This window comes from Dasypus novemcinctus, chromosome 3 (genome assembly GCF_030445035.2).
Source record: "Dasypus novemcinctus isolate mDasNov1 chromosome 3, mDasNov1.1.hap2, whole genome shotgun sequence".
Classification (NCBI taxonomy): domain Eukaryota; kingdom Metazoa; phylum Chordata; class Mammalia; order Cingulata; family Dasypodidae; genus Dasypus; species Dasypus novemcinctus.
The window spans coordinates 84,608,130-84,628,694 of record NC_080675.1 but is presented as its reverse complement, the minus strand read 5'-3'; the positions used below and the strand labels follow the sequence as shown (position 1 = coordinate 84,628,694).

At 36.1% G+C, this 20,565-nt stretch overlaps 1 protein-coding gene across 3 annotated transcripts in view; it reads left to right on the top strand.

Annotated features, from left to right (window-relative positions):
- G2E3 (G2/M-phase specific E3 ubiquitin protein ligase) overlaps positions 1–20,565 on the top strand; it is a 55,479-nt gene that overhangs the window by 8,155 nt on the left and 26,759 nt on the right. The window contains exons 2-4 of one of the 3 annotated variants that reach the window (XM_004478180.5): positions 7,622–7,662; positions 14,297–14,394; positions 17,493–17,594. In XM_004478180.5, the coding sequence (XP_004478237.1) occupies positions 7,626–7,662; positions 14,297–14,394; positions 17,493–17,594 (237 nt within the window). In that variant the 5' untranslated portion in view covers positions 7,622–7,625. The remainder of the gene's footprint in view (positions 1–7,621; positions 7,663–14,296; positions 14,395–17,492; positions 17,595–20,565) is intronic. The other 2 variants (XM_004478181.5, XM_004478182.5) reach the window with 2 other exon arrangements.

Sequence of the window (20,565 nt, the reverse complement as noted above, 5' to 3'; positions counted from 1 at the left end):
TCTTTTCTAATATGCCATGCTACTACTTTATAATAATTCAAGTTATAAAAGTATCCAAGTTTACCCGTATTGTTGTTGATTTACATGCCTATTGAAATATGTGTGTTATTTCTTAGAATGTAAATAATTGGTTCAAGATAAAAATTTATATGAGGTTTCAATTTGTACCATTACACGTCTTTCTCCTAGTTTCTGTCTTTGCTGTTGCTACAAACCAAAGCAATCTCTTCTTCTATTTCCAAATGTGTAGGGGCACAAATTTGTCCACTTGCAGTAAACTGGATTACTTACTCATCTTCATCTTAAATTTTTGCCAATATCTGTTTTGTTTTCATTTCAATTGCATTAAAAAATTTTTGATATAATTCTAATTTGCAGAAAAGTTTCAAGAATAGGACAAAGAGCTGCCTACCCTTTCCCAGATTAACCAATTTTTTAGCATTTTGCCACATCCGTGTAGTCCTTGTATGGTATATTATGTGTATAATTTTCCTTTCTGAACCAGTTGAAAATAGTTTGCATATTCTTCATTTACCCCTTAAGATTTCAATCTTTATTTCCTAAGAACAAAGATATTTTCTTAAATAATCTATGCGCAATTATTACATTTGGGATGCTTAACCCAAGTACAATACCTTCAACTACCCTGTATTGTCCGTACTCAACTGTCTCAATGATGTCCTTTAGAGCAATTTTATTCCCTAAGACAGGATACAATCTAGGCACTTCATACACTTTTAATAATTAAATCACAATTCATTATAATTTTATTATGCAATACTGGATCAGAAAAATAAATTAATGCTTTAATATGTTTAGGATATCCAAAAATAACACCATTTCTGTGTTGTAAAGAGAATTAAGAGCACATCAAATAATGTAGTTTGTGTAAAATAATTAAATTGAACCTTTCTGAACAGCAATTTAAATCAAATCATCTCTGTAGTGAGAATATTTCTTTAAAATGGTAGGTAAAAATTGAAGCAATCTTTCTCTGCAAGTGTCTGTGTCTGACAGTTTTTCTATGTATTAGATACCCCTTTTATTTGAGTTTTGCTGCTATCAAAAAGATGAGGAGCTTTACGAATGCTGGATAGACAGAACCTGCTGTTTATTTATTCAAATGTTAGCTGTCCAGTTAGAGTGAGAGGATTTTAGCTTACTTCCTTGTATTATCTACTGCTGTGTAACAAATCACCCCAAAACTTGGTGGCTTAAAATAACAAACTTTATCTGACACTTAGTGGGTCAGGAATTTGGGAGGAATTAGCAGGTTAGTTCTGGCATAGGGTTTCCTGTGAGGTTACTGTTCAGCTGTCACCTAGACTTCTGAAGTCTTGTCTGGGACTGGAAGACCTACTTCTAAAATGACTCACTTGCATGGTTGTGGGTAGGAGTCCTTAATTCCTTGCCAAGTGAGTCTGTCCGTGGAGCACTTGAAAGTCCTTATGACTTAGGAACTAGCTTCCTCTGGAGTGCGTAATCTATGAGAGAGCAAGGAGAAAGTCACAATGCCTTTTATGACCTAGTCATACATTGTTATTTCTGCCACTGTCCTTTGCTAGAAACAGCGTACTAAGTACAACCACACTCAAGATGAGCAGAATTAGGCTCTACCTTTTGAAGGGAGTAGTAGCAAACTTTATCACTGGCAGTGACCCAAGTAGAGTTAAACAGTGAAAGAGATTAAAAATACCTCTTCACTGTGGCTTCCTAGAACTGTTCATTGAATTTTTAATGACTTTTTAAGGAAAGGAACAGTTTGATATAATTTCTAAGTCTGTTATCAAGATATGGCATGAAAAATATTGTTTTCCTCATTCCACTTAAGAAGTCCTAAAATTCATGTACTTGAAGAGATACATCTAAAACAAATGATAAAATCCAGCTGAAAAGTGTATGAATGATTTTTATATTTTGCTGAAGTTTTGTTTTGGAGACAAATAAAGCGATCATCACTCCAGACTTAGAAACAAAAGTTTATTTCAGGTGTTGGGAATTAGGCAGAAGGTTAATATGAACTGGTCAGAGAATGATTTATACAATATCTTTAGAACTTCCAACTTTTTCTATAATTTCAAATTTATAAAAAAGGCACAAGAATAGAATAAGAAACATATATATATATCTCCTTTACTCAGATTCATCAGTCATTTATGTTTTGTGCCATTTGCCTTTTCATTCTCTCTTATCCTAGCCCATTCAGCCTAAGACCACCAGGGATAATCCTGTAGTCTGATAAAGGCTATTGATGGATTGGAATGTAAGAGATTGCACACCTGAGTAACCACAGGGCTTCTCAGTAAATGAAGGATTAAATATAGTACTTACAAGATATTGGGTAAGAGTGGTGTTTAGGTGAAATTTAAGTGAAGCAGTGTTTTGATGGGCTCATAGCAAATCCAGGGCTATATGTAAAGGAGTCAACGTCAGGTCCAGACTATGAAGGGAAACGGCTGTCTTGTTTCCTTGGAAACTACTACCCATAGGAACGTTCAGAAAAGCCCATATTGGTAGCTCTGCACCTAGGTTAGAAATCAAGACTGCTTCTCTGTATCAAAGTTACTTCGATGGTGTAAGCAAAAGTAGGATCAGAAAGTTTCCTAATGTCCCTTTACAGCCATATACTGACCTGAGAGGCACGCACTGTTCTGATTTTTTCATTGGGTTATCTAGAATAAATATATATGTTGTTAGGTCTGTAGGTTTTTTTTTGGTTCAGTTTAGTGTCTGTGTGATTCTTCCATGTGGTTGCATGTTTCAGTAGTTTGTTCCTTTTGATTGCCAAGTAGTAGTGCATTGTCTGAATATAGTACAATTTGCTAATCCATATTCTTGTTGATGTGGGTTGTTTCTAGTTTTGGGGTGTCATGAAAAAGACTCCTATGAACATTCTTGTATGAAGTTTTTTTGTGGATATAGCACTTTTAATTCTCTTTAATAAGTAGGTGTGAAATTCTTGCATTAAAATTTAGTTTCAGAGTATATGTTTAGCTTCCTAAGAAACTGCTGAAACTTTCTGAAATAATTGTTCCATTTTACATTCATAACTGCAGTTTATGAGTTGCCAGATTGCTTCATATCTTTTCCAACATTTGGTGTTGATAGTCTTTTTAATCTTGGACATTTTAGTATGTTTGAAGTGATCTTTCATAATGGTTTGAATATGCATTTTCCTGACTACTAATGATGTTGAGCACCTTTTCATGTGTTTATTGGCCATTCCCGTATCTTCCCTTGTAAAGTGTCTGTTCATGAATTTTGCCCATGATTTTTACTGTGTCATTTGCCTTTTTGAGTTCTGGGAATTCTTTATTCTGCATATGACTCTTTGTTGGATATCACTTTTACAAAAATTTTCTCCCCATCTGCATCTTCACTTTCTTACTGGTACCTTTTGATGAGTGGGATTTTTAAGTTGTGATAAAATCGAATTTGTTAGATTTTCTTTGATAATTACTGCCTTTTGTGTCCTGAGAAATATGTCTATTACTAAAAAATGAAGATATTCTGTGTTTTTTTAAAATAAAAACCTTTGTGGTTTTAGTTTTTATATTTAGGTTTGTATCCCTTCTAAATTAATTTTTGTTGTATCATATATGGATCAAAACTCACTTTTTTTCCCCATAAAGATATCTAGTTTTTCCAGCACCATTTGTAGGGAAGGCTAAAAACCTTTGTGATTTTAATTTTAATATTTAGGTCCATGTCCCTTTTAAAATTAATTTTTGTTGTATGATATATGGGTCAAAACTCACTTTTTTTTCCCATAAGGATATCTAGTTTTTTAGCACCATTTGTAGGGAAGGCTTTTCTTTACTGTATTGGTTTTTGGTACCTTTTCAAAATCAAATGATTAAAAAAGTATGAAATTTTTAATGGACTCTTTATATTTTGTTCCATTGCTCTATGTGGAATACTCTGCATTAATACACTTTGAAAAGCTATATAAAGTGCTCTTTTAGATTTTTTAAAAGATTTATTTTATTTATTTATGTCCCCCTTCCCCACCTTGTTATTTGCACACTCTGTGTCTGCTCATCTTCTTTTTTAAGGAGGCATGGGAACTGAACCTGGGACCTCCCATGTGAAAGGGTGGTGCACAATCACTTGAGCCACACCCACTCTCTGCTTGTTGTATCTCTCATTGTGTTTCCTCTTTGCATCACCTTGTTGCATCAGCTTGCCAAACCGGCCCATTGTGTCAGCTCACTGTCTTGCTTGTCTTCTTAAGGATGCACTGGGAACCGAACTCGGGACATCCTGTGTGGTAGGCAGGCACCCAACTGCTTAAGCTTCCAGCTTTATTAGATATTAATATGCAAAAAAGAAAACCTTTTCCATTCATGTATTGATAGGTTGGAGATCTTTCGTGCAAATCAGCTTGTGGCAAATTGGAGTCTTTCCTCCTAAGGGTCCCTCCACATACTCTCTGCTCTTCTTTTTGTCATGTGAAGTTGTTCACATTTTTATTCATTTATATTTATCAGTATAGGTGAGAAGACACTTGTTTGGTACAGGGTACTGAAGCTGAGAACAGGAAAATTTCAGGTTCCCTTTTTGAGTAACAAAGTTATCTATACATTGAGTTAGAAAGATCTTGACTGACCTTCATCACATTGTCCACCAAAAGAGATGCTTTTGGCCCTGGCACCAGGAAGGCGAAGAAGAGAAGAAATTGTGATTTTCATTACAAAAAAACTTTATTCTAGAATGACTGCCCAATCATATTGATATCTCCAGCATACATATCATTCACATTCAGCAAATATTTATTAGCACTGTGCTGAATAATAATGGGGATTTAACCCTAAGGGAATTTACCAATCTAGTTAAAGAGTTACCAGAATAGTCTTTTTTTTTTTTTTTTTTTTTTTTTGAGATGTATTTATTTCTCTCCTCCCCTGCCGCCCCAGTTGTCTGTTCTCTGTGTCTGTTTGTGGCTTGTTTTTCTTTGTCCGCTTCTGTTGTCAGCGGCACGGAAATCTGTTTCTTTTTGTTGCGTCATCTTGCTGTGTCAGCTCTTCCTGTTTGCAGCGCTATTCCTGGGCAGGCTGAACTTTCTTTTGTGCTGGGCAGCTCTCCTTACAGGGTGCACTCTGTGCGCGTGCGGCTCCCCTACGCGGGGGACACCCTGCGTGGCAGGGCACTCCTTGTGGGGGGCTCCCATACGCGGGGGACACCCCTGCGTGGCAGAGCACTCCTTGCGGCATCAGCACTGCACATGGGCCAGCTCCACACGGGTCAAGGAGGCCCGGGGTTTGAACCGTGGACCTCCCATGTGGTAGACAGATGCCCTAACCGCTGGGCCAAGTCTGCTTCCCACCAGAATAGTCTTAAAACGAAGTAATGGATGATTAATATTTATACTAAAACTATTGAGAGATGTTAAAATAAGTTTATTAAAATTGCCTACACTGGGAACCTCAATCATTATTTATTTTACAGTAAATCTAAAAGTAAGTAATAGATTGCTGTAGTTCATCCTCAGAGGGGAAAGAATAAAATTATAAGCTAGAGGGATCTCAAATGTAACCTCTTGTTTGATACTGACAAAACATCATTTAAAAATTAAAATGTTTATCCTAGGTGAAATACTATTTATTATGTATTTATGGAGTTTTCTGCAATAAGTTCTTGATATATACTGAATTCATCAGAGGTTAAATTATAGAGAAATCCTAGTACAAGAGACATTTTGTCTTCCTGTTTCATCCTTTTAAGATGCCTACTCCCTTCCCCCTCCCCACTCCCACCCCATTAAATTCTATCTGTGATCTTCTTCCTTACTTTTGGCCAGGTGGGGTGGTTTATTGTCATTGTATAACATGTATAAATATCAAAAGTGTCATCATATTCCTGCAGAGTATGTATCAGTGTCCCTAAAATAAAGTAAAAGAAATAAAAAGGAAAGGAATACTTAAATCTACATTTAATGATGTAAAGTTTACTTAAGGCTGTGCTCTTTTGTTATTTTATCAATTCTTTTAAGAAATAATCTTAATGACAGAAAGAAGGATTTTTTAAGTTAAAACAGAGCATATTGAAGGCTTGGACTCAAAGTGATTCAAAAGAATTTGACTATGACCCATTATGAAAGCACCAAAGTGATACATGAGAAAATCCATGTCTCATTCCAAGAGAGTTCTTGCAATCAGTATGAAGTAACAAATCCTCAGTTGTAAGAAAGCATTATATGAGTTTACTTGGGTTAGTCTTCATAAAATAATGTGTCTTATATTCTGTGGCGTCTTAGGCTTGGATGACAGTTTATAGTAATCTTTATCTCTGTGTTTTTTATCCTTCCTTTAATATTTAATATTCTGTATTCTTTATTGTATTACTTCATTATTTTCATGTGAAATGGCATAGTGTGCCTTATAGTCACTCCTTTATTAGTCTGTTCCTTCTTATAGTTCTGTGACTTTGGGCAAGTCTTTAATTTCTTTGAGCGTTGGTTTTTGCAACTATAAAATGGCATTACATTGACCTAAAAGCATTGCTTCCTTCAAAAATTCTTTTCACACTAAAATGCCAAGAGTTTGCACATATGTTATTATATTTGATGTAACAACTTTTCACGTTGGCTGTTTCATATACTCTTGGTAAAGTGAACTTTCACGTTACTAAAATATTATCCTTCTGCTGTGTGATCTTTTGGCACTAGAGAGCAGATGGAAAAAAGTCAGATTTCAGTGATGAATTTAAGTAGTTTTATTTGTGTAAGTCACGGGCAGTGAGGAGATGGACTGATCATATATGATCATCTAATTAGTACTTGTACAATCCCTCCTTTTTGTAATATTTTGAAATACTTGCTAATATAAACTACATCAAGAATTAATATAATGTCTTAACTATAAAGTATATATAGTATAAAATAATTTGTAAAATATGTCTTTCAGTATGTAAATATTTGAGTACTAGTGTACTCATGAGGCAGTTAGATGTTGGCAACTCTATAGAGTCCCTGTGAAAGCAACAGCTACAAAAATAGACTGATGAAGGATTGTTGTGTAGGATACTCAAATATTGTGATGTCTTTTTAGCATGCTACTCAGACAATAGGAATGATTGCTATTGAGATGTGATTTTCTTAAGCAGTGAACAATTCTTGATAAAGTTTTGAACCAAAAATGCAAATTTCCTTCATTAATATAGGAGTTGCAGTTCTGGAAAAATTCTTATCCTAAACTAGGAAGGAAAGACTTGATGTTTATGTGTAAAATGGGGTTAGATACTAGGTTCATATAATTTTTTTCTTCTGACCTGAATGTCCATCTGGAAATTTGAAAGTCTAGACTTCTTTGTTGCATAGGCATATTCTAAGTATTGCAGGATGTCCTATAATCCTGGCCCTTTTCACTCACTGCCAACTGTTGTCAACTTAATCATTTTGACAATTATAAAACATTTCCTCCAAATTTAAGAATGTCCCCAGATTTTACCACCCTTGTTGAGAAATACTGATTTTATATATGTGAAAGGTGAGGAAGTTAAGAAATGATTGTGACTTACTTGTAATCATTGTAATCATGCATGGACTAAATTTAATTAAAGTGAGTAATTTGAGATTTTAAAAATTAAGATGACTGTATTGATATATTCTTATTTTTCCTAGTAAAATGAATGAAAGTAAATCTGGTGACACACAGAACCTTGGTAAGTATATTTAAAGTATTTTTAAATATAAATTAAATATTAATATATCTTACTCTTACCATTTATTATGACATCTTTTTAGAATGCTACTCAGACAATAGGAATGAATTCCCTGATCTATGCTTACGTCCATTTACTAAAGTATAATATTGTGTATTCATTTCAACAGAATCTGCTATAAGGTGACAATTTGTTTATTGCTGCATTTTATCTGCATTTTGTATATGCATTTGTCAGATATGGTTTGTATCTGAATAAAACAGTATTATTTATTTAATAAATAATATTTTCACCTTTTTTTTTTTTTTTGGTATGACTTTTTCTTACAAAAGTTAAAATAGTGGTAAGAACAATTCAAACAATACACAGAAGTTTAACATGAAAGGCAAACTTTTCCCCTAACTGCTTATGACTATATTCTCAAGTACAAGTAGTGACCTTTTTTAATTTTTAATTTTGAAGTAATTTCAAACTTATATGACATTTGCAAAATATTATAAAACTCATATAGAGAACTATGGCCCAGATACCCAGATCCACCAACTTTTTACCTTTGCTTCATCTGCCGTATCATACTATTGAAGTAGTCGCTTTAGATCTTTGCTTTTAGTTGATCTCTTCTTCATTTATTAGTTATAAACAGTATCTATTGACGTGATAACATGGAAGATGAATTTAAAATTGGTTTCTTTATACTACTTTATACTCTACTTTTCCTTCATCTACTGTTTTTTAGATCTTCTCTAATTACCTCTAAAATTCTGTTATCACACTTAAAATTCTGTATATTGACTGCTACTTAGAGAGTATGTTTTGACTCCACATTATGTTGGATAAGGAAATTTGTGCTCCTAAACCTCCCTCTACTTTCCTGCTTCTACCTCTAGACTTCTATCAGCTATGCTAATGTTCTGAAACTTTAATTTGACTAATTTTTAAGTTAGTCTTCCTAAGTTTGACTAATTTTTAACTTTATGAATGTGTTTAAGGTGGAACTTTATTTCATTATTGTAAGAGAACCCAGCATCATTTGCCATTAAAATAGGTGATATTAACATTAAATATAATGAAATCAGAGCAATTTTTTTCATTTTTTAAAATTAAAACATAACAAAGTACAAATAAAAACAAAACTAATCTACATATAAAAAATGCTGGACTCACATCTAGTCCATTTTTTATCTAGGGCTTCCATACGGGGTAAAAGGAGACAAGAAAAGAGGGGAAGAAATGGAAGTCTGCTGACCACAGCATATAGCTGTGGTCCCCATCCAGGGTTCGTCCTGAGTAGTCCTTCTTCTCTGTAGTCTCTCAGCTAATTCCACATAACTTCATTCCTCCTGAGAACTGCATGTGTTCTTTTGGCTAATAAATATAGGCACTGGGGATGAAGGAGTTAAAAGGAGCTGCTGGTGTATGATGACCAATATGAACAAACAGCCAGTTGCTGGAGTAATGTGGGAGCAGTTTCTTTGTGTGGGAAAGGAAGGAGACCTGAAACCTTTCTAAAGGATTAGAGGAGGGGCTTTTGATTAGTAGTTGTTCTCATTAACTTGATAGAGGGCAATACCTCAATAGGATATTTCACAATATTGAATATCAGCTTGGGGCATTTCTTTTCAGTCCTGGAAATTATTTTGTAAGCAGCTTGTTAATAAATACAGTAGCTTTTTAAATTTTTTTTTTTTAAGATTTATTTATTTATTTAATTCCCTCCGCCGGTTGTCTGTTCTCTGTATCCACTTGCTGCGTCTTCTTGTTTCTTTGTCCGCTTCTGTTGTCGTCCACGGCACGGGAAGTGTGAGCGGCGCCATTCCTGGGCAGGCTGCACTTTCTTTCACGCTGGGCGGCTCTCCTTATGGGGCGCACTCCTTGCGCGTGGGGCTCCCCTACGCGGGGGACACCCCTGCGTGGCACGGCACTCCTTGCACGCATCAGCACTGCGCATGGGCCAGCTCCATACCTGTCAAGGAGGCCCGGGGTTTGAACCGCGGACCTCCCATGTGGTAGACAGACGCCCTAACCACTGGACCAAGTCCGTTTCCCGCTTTTCAATTCTTAATATCTATTCTTGATTACATGTGTTAGTCAAAGTGCCATAATAGGTAAACCCTGGAATCTTAATAGTTTAACAAAAAAGTATGTTACTTGCTGATGTTACATTCCAAAGACTTAGTTGGGGGAGATAGGACAGATAGGAAGTGTTTGGTCCATACAGCATTTAGATATTCAAGCTTCTTACATCTTGTATGTATCTCCCTGCCTTGAGATCCTCAGAGTCTTTTCAGCTAGTGATTTTCTACTTGTTTCATTAGCATATTAGGAATTTTTTTATGTAAGTAAAAAAGAGAAGGCACCAAAAATTATCATCTCTAACATTCATTAAAGTCTAACAATCTTTCACACTGTTGATTTTATATATGTATTTGTGTATACTTTAATCTTCAGTTTCAGAGTAGTTACTGTTATCCTCATTTTTAAGATGAGAAAATGGGACATAAATTGTATATGTGAACTATGTGACCTGTCTAGACTCTGCAGTGTGGAGCTAAGTTTCTAACTCAAATCTCCTTTACTCTACAGGTTCCCTTTTTCATTATATTAAAATACACATGACATAAAATTCACCATTTTAACTGTTTCAAAGTGTACCATTCATTGATTTTTAGTCCATTTATATGTTGTGTAACTATCCACATTATTTACTTCCAAAATATTCTAACACACCTAAAGGAAATCCCATACCCTTTGAGAAGTTACTGCCCATTTCCCCTCTTTTGAGCCACTGACAACCATGAATTGGCTTTCTGTTTCTATAGACTTGCCTATTCTGGATATTTCATATAAATGGAATCATGAAATATGTGGCCTTTTGTGTCTGGCTTTCATTTAGCATAACATTTACAGAGTTTATCCATGTGGTAACATATACATGAACCTCATTCCTTTTTATGGCCCAATAACACTCAATTGAATGAATAGCTCACATTTCATTTATCCATTCATCAGTTGATGGATATTTGGGTTGTTCATACTTCTTAGCTATTGTTAATACTGTTCATATGAACAATTTAACTTTTTTAGGAACCTCCAAACTTTTCCACAGCTGTTCACATATTTTCCATTCCCACCGGTAATGTATAATGGTTTCATAATCTGTACATCTTTGTCAACACTTGTTCTGTTCTCTTTTCTTTTGAGCCATCCTTGTGAGTGTGAAGTGGTAACTCATTTTGTTCTGTTTTGCATTTCCCTCATAGCATCTTTTTCATATAATTTTGGCTATTTGTATGTATTCACTGGAGAAATGTCTATTCAGATCCTTTGCCGATTATTGAATGGGACTCTTTTTGTTGTTAAGTTGTAGGATTTCTTTATATATTCTGGATACTAGATCTTTATCTTATCAGATATATGATTTGCATGTATTTTCTCCCATTCTGTGGATTGTCTTCATTCTTGCTCTGCTTTTTGGTATCATGTCTAAAAACCATTTCCAAATCCAAGGTCATAGAAATTTACCCTCTATATGCTTTCTAAGAGTTTTATACAGTCTTAGCTGTTATGTTTAAATTACGGATCCATTTTGAGTTAATTTTTGTGTACATTGTTAGGTACGGTCCGCTACATTTTTTTGCATATGTATTTCTAATTGTCCTAACATTTGTTAGAATATTTTTTTCCCCATTAAATGATTTTGATACACTTGTCAAAAATCAGTTGACAAGAGATGTATGGGTTTATTTCTAGACTCTGAATTCTCTTCCATTGTCTTCCATTGTCTCAATTCTGTATGTCTGCCTGTATGCCAGTACTGCATTTTAATTTTATCTCTATTTTTAAACAATTTATTGGCGTATAATCCACATTCCATACATGTCGTCTACAATTAATCCATTTGAAATGTACAAATTGATGATTTTTATTATATGTACTTTTAATTACTGTAGCTTTGTAGTAAGTTTTTTTTTTTTTTTTATGATTTATTTATTTCTCTCCCCTTCCCCCCCAACCCTGGTTGTCTGTTCTCTGTGTCTATTTGCTGCATCGTCTTTGTCCGCTTCTGTTGTTGTCAGCGGCATGGGAATCTGTGTTTCTTTTTGTTGGATCATCTTGTTGTGTCAGCTCTCTGTGTGTGCAGCGCCATTCCTGGGCAGGCTGCACTTTCTTTCGCGCTGGGCGGCTCTCCTTACGGGGCGCACTCCTTGCACATGGGGCTCCCCTACACGGCGGACACCCCTGCGTGGCAGACACCCCTGCGTGGTACGGCACTCCTTGCGAGCATTAGCACTGTGCATGGGCCAGCTCCACACAGGTCAAGGAGGCCTGGGGTTTGAACCACGGACCTCCCATGTGGTAGATGGACATCCTAACCACTGGGCCAAGTCCGCTGCCTGTAGTAAATTTTGATGTCTGGACTTGTGAGTCCTCCCACTTCACTGTTCTTTTGTCCTTTGAGGTCTCTTGCAATTCCATATGAATTTTAGAATCAACTTAACCCGTTTCTGCAACAAAGGTAATTGGATTTTAATAGAGATTGCATCAAATCTAGATCACTTTGGGAGTATTGCCATCTTAGTAATCAATATTAAGTCTTGTAATCCAGGAATATGGCTCTCTTTCCATTTATTTAGGTCTTTAATGTCCCTCAAAAAGGTTTTGTAGTCTTCATTGTACAAATCTTGTAACTCCTTAAGTTTATTTGTATTTTATTCTTTTTGAAACGATTGTAAATTGAATTGCTTTCTTAATTTCATTTTCAGACTCTTCATTGCTAGTATAAGAAATACAACTGATATTTGTGTGTTCATCTTGTACTTGATTAGCTATTTTAGTTTTTTTTTTTTAATTCTTTGGGGTTTTGTATGTATATGTGGTCTGTGAATATAGATATTTGCTTCTTTATTTCCAATTTGAATCCCCTTTTATTTCTTTTTGCCTAATTGCTCTGGCTAGAATTTCCAGGATAGATGTGAAGGGAGCACACATCCCTGATCTTAGGTAGGAAGTGTTTAGTCTTCTACCATTGAGTGTAATAATATGTGTGGGGTTTTCAAAGATGCCCTTTATCATATTGAGAAAGTTTCCTTCCTTTCCTTGTTTGTTGAGTATTTTAATCATGAATGGGTTTGGGATTTTGAAAAGTGCCTTTTCTGTATCAATTGAGATGACCATTTTTCCTTCATTCTATTATTTTTTTTTAAGATTTTATTTGTTTGTTTATTTTGTACCCTTCCCCCCGCCCCGGTTGTCTGTTCTCTGTGTCTGTTCGCTGCGTCGTCTTCTTTGTCCCCTTCTCTTGTCAGCAGCACAGGAATCTGTCTCTCTTTGTTGTGTCAGCTCTCCGTGTGTGCGGGCGCCATTCCTGGGCAGGCTGCATTTCCTTTCGCACTGGGCGGCTCTCCTTATGGGGCGCACTCCTTGTTCGTGGGACTCCCATACGCGGGGGACACCCCTGCGTGGCAGGGCACTCCTTGCGCGCATCAGCACTGCGCATGGGCCAGCTCCACACGGGTCAAGGAGGCTGGGGGTTTGAACCGCAGACCTCCCATGTGGTAGGTAGATGGACGCCCTAACCACTGGGCCAAGTCCGCTTCCCACCTTCATTCTATTAATATGGTATGTATTACATTGATTTTTGTTTGTTAAAACACCTTGCATTCCTGGAATAAATCCCACTTGGTTATGATGTATAATTCTTTTAATATGTTGCTGGATTAGGTTTGTTTAGATTTTGTTGAGGATTTTTACATTTATTTGTAAAGGATATTGGTTTATAGTTTTCTTTTCTTCTGAAATCTTTGTCTATCCTTTTTATCTTTCTGCTTGTCCCATCCTAAAGGTCAGCCAGAGATGACCTCCCAGCCTCTTCCTTTCTAGGCTTTTCAGTGTATCTGCTGCTTGTCTCATGTTATCCCTTGTCCCATTATGGCTGTGGCTGATATATTTGCCTTTAAATTCTTTCGACAAACAGCAGCCTATGCTGCCCAAACCATGAGAAAATTCTGAGGGAGGCAAAACAGACAAGGCTCTGAGCCCATCACTTAGGGAGCTGTGAGACAGATCAAAACAGACAATCACAGCTCTTGAGAACAAGGTCCTTATTGCCCAATCTTGGACCACTGAACTGCACCAGGAGCATGGGCTGCTGCCTTCTCTTGCTGAGCTGGGGAGTGGGGGATAATAGGCAGGTAAGTTAAAGCATCACAACATATTCTTAACAAAATTTAGCAGCTTTTTTCTTTATTAAGCATTTCCTTGGTAGTTGTAAGTTCTGATTAGATTTCAGAGTTTTGAAAAAGTTAATTCTGAGTGGTTGTGCTAGTTTAATCATTGCTTACATGGTGGGATAGAAGTTTGGAGTTCTCTACTCTGCCAGTTTTCAGTGGTCACCCACAAATTGCCATTTTAGCTACACACTAGAATTCACCATTAAAGAGTGGTGAAAAATATAGTCACATTAATGTTTTAGAAGTAGGTATTGAAAATTTTAAGTGATATAATTTAAGTAATATAATGTGATTTTCTCTCTCAGAAAGAATTTAACATCATTTGAGAGCAGCACTAGCTCCATACATTTTTTGAAACTTATTACTTAATATTTTTTTATGTGTTTACCTTTTTTCACTGTTAGTTTGTGTTTTCTGTCGAAAAAATGATGACTGTCCTAATAAATATGGAGAAAGAAAAACTAATGAGAAATGGAATCTCACTGTACATTACTATTGTTTGGTGAGTATAATTTACAATTAACTTCTAGAGATTTTGATATTCTTTTTAAGAAAAAAATTAGATCCTGACATTGATTCTGAGAATTGGATAAATCACTTAGATTCTTTGGATCTCATTTTACCTATATATAAAAATGAGATTTTTCAGATATCAAATTCTAAGATTCTGAAATATCTTAGTATATAGAAAGACCTATAATCATTAGTTGTTTGTTTTTGTCTAACCCTTCAGAGACTAAGTGAAGAAAAGGAGAAAAATGGTTAGATTTAGAAGGAAGGGTTTTATTTTATTTTGTTTTTTAATCATTTTGTTTATTTGTTGCTAGTGCTAAATCTCAGAAAACACTTTTTGAAAGTTAAAGGAGTAGAAGGAAAAAACTGTTACACAGAGAACCAGGAAATAAAAGTTTGGGATAAAAGTAATAAGTATTTGTGGAAAAGAAACAGGTTAGTTAATGGGTTAGTTACTCAGAAATACTGATTTTGGACTTAGAATTGGCCCCTTATTTGTTCCCTTTCCCCATTTTCCTCCACCAAATTCTCAACTCACTGAGCCTGTGTGTCAAGATACTAGCTACCAAGGAAGCGCACTTGACTCAACTGAGAGTGTCCACCTATCACATGGGAGATCCAGGGTTCAAACCCAGGACCTGTGTGGTGAGCTCGCCCACACGCAGTACTGACGCACGCAAGGAGTGCCATGCCACGCAGGGGTGTCCCCCGCGTAGGGGAGCCCCACATACAAAGACCCTGTAAGGAGAGCCACCCTGCATGAAAAAAGTGCAGCCTGCCCAGGAGTGGCACCACACACGGAGAGCTGACACAGCAAGATGACGCAACTAAAAGAGACACAGATTCCCAGTGCCGCTGACAAGAATACAAGAGCACACAGAACACACAGTGAATGGACACAGCAGACAACTTGGGGGAAGGGGAGAGAAATAAATAAAAAATAAGTCTTTAAAAAAAAAAAAGGATACTAGCACCCCATTACTACCATAGCATGCCAAGGTAGCATGAGTATAGGCACTATTTCTTGACCTCTGTTAGTTGTTTATTGGTGCTTAACAAATGATCCTATAACTTAATACAATAAACATTTATTGCACTTTCTGGGGTTCAGGAATCCAGGATTGCTTTAAGAGTTTCTCATAAGGTTGCACTCATGTCAGCCAGGGTGATATCACCTGAAGACTTGACTGGGCTAGAAGATCCACTTCCAAGATGGATCACTTGTATGGTTTTTCACCTCACTGGCAAGAGAGCTCAGTTCCTTACCTCATGGGCTTCTGTGTAGGGCTACTCACAGTATGGCAGCCAGTTTCCCCCAGAGCAAGTGCTCAGAGAGATACACTGTGACACCAAAATAGAACCTTATGACCTAGTCTTCAAAATCATACACTGTCATTTTCACTTCTTTGTTGGAAGCAAGTCATTAAATCTCATCTGGGGGTCACAGTCAAGGGGAAGGAATTCGACTCTACATCTTGGAAGGATTATCAACAAATTTGTGGGCATATAAATAACATCCATGTTAAAACTCTGTAAATATTTCCATAAGAAACCATTTCTTGGTGGTTCTCTAAGACTACAGTTATGTGCCTCAGGGACTCATTGGGTTACATAGACTTCGGCTTGTCTAGGAACCAAATCAGTTACAACATGACTTAAGGGAACATGAAGTTGACATTAGAAATACGTGTGCAAGTTGGGGTCTCTTATTATGTTTTACAATACAAAAGAAAATCTTTTCATTTTTATAAGAGTTTATTTTTTTATGCAGTAGTAGAATTAGAAGAATGTTTTATTAGTTTATTTTTTCATACTAATTTTTAAGTAGTATGTATCACTTTTGTGTTTCTTTAGGATATATCATACTAAAATGAAACCTCTACTTCACAAATTTGCTCTGTTGTAGTATTTTTTAATTATTTAATCTTTTAAAGTTGATCTTTTAAAAATTTATATTCTGGATTATTTTTTTCATGAGTGTAATACTTTTTTTTTTTTTAAACATTTCTTTTTTTTTTTAAAGATTTATTTATTTATTTAATTTCCCCCCCTCCCCTGGTTGTCTGTTCTTGGTGTCTATTTGCTGTGTCTTGTTTCTTTGTCTGCTTCTGTTGTCGTCAGCGGCACGGGAAGTGTGGGCGGCGCCATTCCTGGGCAGGCTGCACTTTCTTTTCACGCTGGGCGGCTTTTCCTCACGGGCGCACTCCTTGCGCGTGGGGCTACCCCACGCTGGGGACACCCTTGTGTGGCACGGCACTCCTTGCACGCATCAGCACTGCACATGGGCCAGCTCCACACGGGTCAAGGAGGCCCGGGGTTTGAACCGCGGACCTCCCATATGGTAGACGGACGCCCTAACCACTGGGCCAAAGTCCGTTTCCCATGAGTGTAATACTTTTAAAACTACTGATCCCATGCTCAACATTAAGATTCTATTTCATTACGAACAGGAAAATATAGTAGGAGTATAAATTTTAATAGATTGCTAGCGCTGAGACTTAGAGACAATCCAATTAAATGCTCTTATTTTCATGTGTAAGTTCAGTTAAAATTATTTGCCTAGGGTTCCAGAAATTATCACAGAACCGAGATTTCTGATTCACAGTTCCGTGCTTTTTCTTGATTCATGCTCCCTTAACATATTTAAACTATTAAGGTAAAATCAGATTCACATGAAGTGGACCATTTATGTTTATTGAGTTTCCAACTACATTTTACCTTAGCCTGAAATATCAGTGATAATCTGAATTATTTCCATAGAATTTTATTGCAGTATTATTGGCATCTTTCTGTATTAACTATTCTTTTTTTTCTAAAACTTATAGATGTGTTCTATTTCTTTTTCTGTCTTTTTCTGTTACTTCCTGGAATACTTTCAGGTAGTAATTTGATTGTATGAACTATTAATATACATTGTCTTCCAAATGAAGTATAAGTACCCTCTTACTTAGACCATGAAAAATAAGAGTTGCTTGAAATTTCAATTGTTTTTTGTCCGTTTTTTCATTGCGATGAATATTATAGATATTTTATTTATACCACATTAGTTTCTTAGAGTTTATTTTCTAATTGAGAATATATTCATAGTTGATGTCAAGTGGAATTTGGCAGAGAGGTAAAGAAGAAGAAGGAGTTTATGGTTTTCTAATAGAAGATATCAGGAAGGAAGTGAATAGAGCTTCTAAATTGGTAAGTAAATTATTTTACTCATTACACTATGTACCACATTACAATGAAATTATAAGGGATTCCAATATACCACACCCCTGTCCTCTCTCACATTTTCCCCTATTAATAACATCTTTAATTAGTGTGGTACATTTGCTTCAACTGATGAACAAATATTAAAGCATTGCTGCTAACCCTGGTCTGTAGTTTACATTATGGTTTACACTTTATGGAACTGTTTTAATAAAACAGTTGGTACATTTGCTTCAACTGATGAACAAATATTAAAGCATTGCTGCTAACCCTGGTCTGTAGTTTACATTATGGTTTACACTTTATGGAACTGTTTTAATAAAACAGTTGACTTGTGAACCTTTGAAAATATCTTGATCCTGAAGATCATTTGTAGCCTTAAACTATAATTCTTTTTGTCTTTTTACTGTGAGAGCCTCAGGTGGCCAAGTATTCATCTGTGACTAATATAATGGACATCTCAAAGTTTCCAAGATGTTTTAAGTAGTGCTTTACATTATATTTATGATCGATTGATTAGACTTTCTGTTATTCATTTATCACTTACATTTCAGTTTGTGCCAGGACTTTGGTAACAAATGATCACAAATTGGATAGCTTAAAACAACAGAAATTTAAAAAAAAATTTTTTTTAACAAATTATAAAACAGATTAGATTTTATTTTTTCAGGAGGTACCGGGGAATGAACCCAGGGCTTTTTGTACAAGGGAAGCAGGTGCTCAACCACTGATCTACATCCACTCCCCATTAAAGTTCTTTTTTTCGCTTGTTTGGTTTGTTTTTAGGAGGTACCAGGGATGGAGCCCATAACCTTGTACAATGGGAAGCAGGTGCTCAACTATTTGAGCTACATCTGCTCTCCTAAAACAAATTAGATTTGTTTTTATTCCTCCCCCGCTTCTGGCTTGCTTGCTGTCTGCTCTGTGTCCATTTGCTGTGCTGTCTTCTGTGTGTCTGTATTTATTTATTTTTTTCTTCCCCACCTCCTATGGCTTGATTGTTGTCTGCTCTTTGTGTCCTTTCGCTGCACACTCTTCTGTGTTTTTACTCGTCTCCCTTTCTGTTGTGTGTGTCACCTTGCTGAGTCGGCACTCCGTGGCGCTTGAGGGCCTGGTGGCACTCTGCTGCGCTTGCAGGCCGGCGGCTCTCTGCATTATGGTGGGCGAGCCTGCCTTCACAAGGAGGCCCTGGTATGCAAACCCAGGGCCTCCCATATGGTAGATGGGAGCCCAACTGATTGAGCCACAGCTGCTTCTCAACAAATTAAATTTTAAATATGGTTTTCCTGTTCTCCTTAGTTAATATTTCCTAGTTATGTGATTTTATGTACCTCCAAGTCCTCATTTTTTTTCTTTAAACTTTTTATTTAGAAATAGTTTAAAACTTACAGAACAGTTGCAAAAATATTACAAACCACACATAGAGAATTTCAACGTATCTCCTTGTTTTAGGGTTCTCTAGGGAAACATAACTGATAGGAGATATCTGTCAATAGTACAAGACTTTATAAAACTATCTCATCTAATCATGGGTGCGCATGAGTCCAAATTCTATAGAGCAGAGTGTAAACCAGGACTCCAATGAGGGTCCTTGATGAATTCTCCAGGAATTGTTGGCTTTCTGAAGTAGAGGTGGGAATTCTCTCCCTGAATGCTGAAATCACATCTTTTAAGGTCAAATATTGAATGAATCATCACTCTTTGCTGAAGGCAGTCTTGTCAGTTGATTGTAAATGTAATTAGCCATAGATGCAATTGACTCATTGATGATTAAAGTCTAGGAAATGTATTTGCATTACAATTAGCCCACTGCTTGCTTGACCAAACAGGTGAGCATATTACCTGGCCAAGTCATTTTACCACTTTTTTTCTGTATCTTTCTGTGCATCCATCTTTCTGTTCTCTGACCATTTGAGAATAGCTTGTATATATAATGCTTATCAAATACTTAATATTTCTGTGTACTTTTCCCAAGAACAAGGATATTCAGTTGGTACTCACTTTAAGTGCATTTATTAAATTCAAGAGATTTTAACAATGGTAAAGCTTACAGTCTATATTCCAGTTTTTTCATATGTACCAATAATATCCTTTGAGCTTTTCCTCTTTATTAATCCAGTCCAGGACCCTGTCTTACCTTAAATTGCCATTATCTCTTTAGTCACTCTTCTTTTTTTAATTGTGGAAATATATACAGTATAAACTTTCCCATCTCAGCCACTCCCAAACATACCATTCAGTGGAATTAATGCATTCAGAGTTTTGCAGAACTTCACACCATTCATTACTAGAACTTTCACATCACCCCAAACAGAAACCCTATCCCAATTATTGATAACTCCCCATTCCCCTTGTCCCTGCCCTTGCTAACCTATACTCTATTTTCTGTCTCTGTGAATTTGCATATTCTCTGAAATTTTCTTTTTGGTTACATTGGGGCTTAACTTTAACATCCTAAATCTATAGCAATCTTGTTTGGTTTATTACCAGCTTTATTTCAGTATCATACACAAATTATGTTCCTGTACCCCTTTTACCCTGCTGTTAGGTAGTGTTTGTCACAAATAACAACATACCTATGAGTCCAAAACCATTGTGTTATCATTGCATTTTATGTATTCTCCTGGTAGAATCTGTTGGAATTAAAAGTGGAGTTACACACCAAAAATAAAATAGTACTGGCTATTATATTTATCCCTATTGTACCTATACCTGGAGATCCTTATTTCTTCATGCTGCTTTGATCTATTGTCTAGTGTTCTTTCCTTCCAACTAGTAAAACTCCCTTTAGCGTTTCTTCTAGGACTAGTCTAGTAGTGATGAGCTCCCTTAGCTTTTGTTCGTCTGGAAATGTCTTAATCTCTCCTTCATTTTGAAAGCCAGTTTTGCTGGATATAGAAGTCTTAATTGGCAGTTTTTTGCTTTCACAACTTTAGATGTGTCACCCCATTGTCTTTTT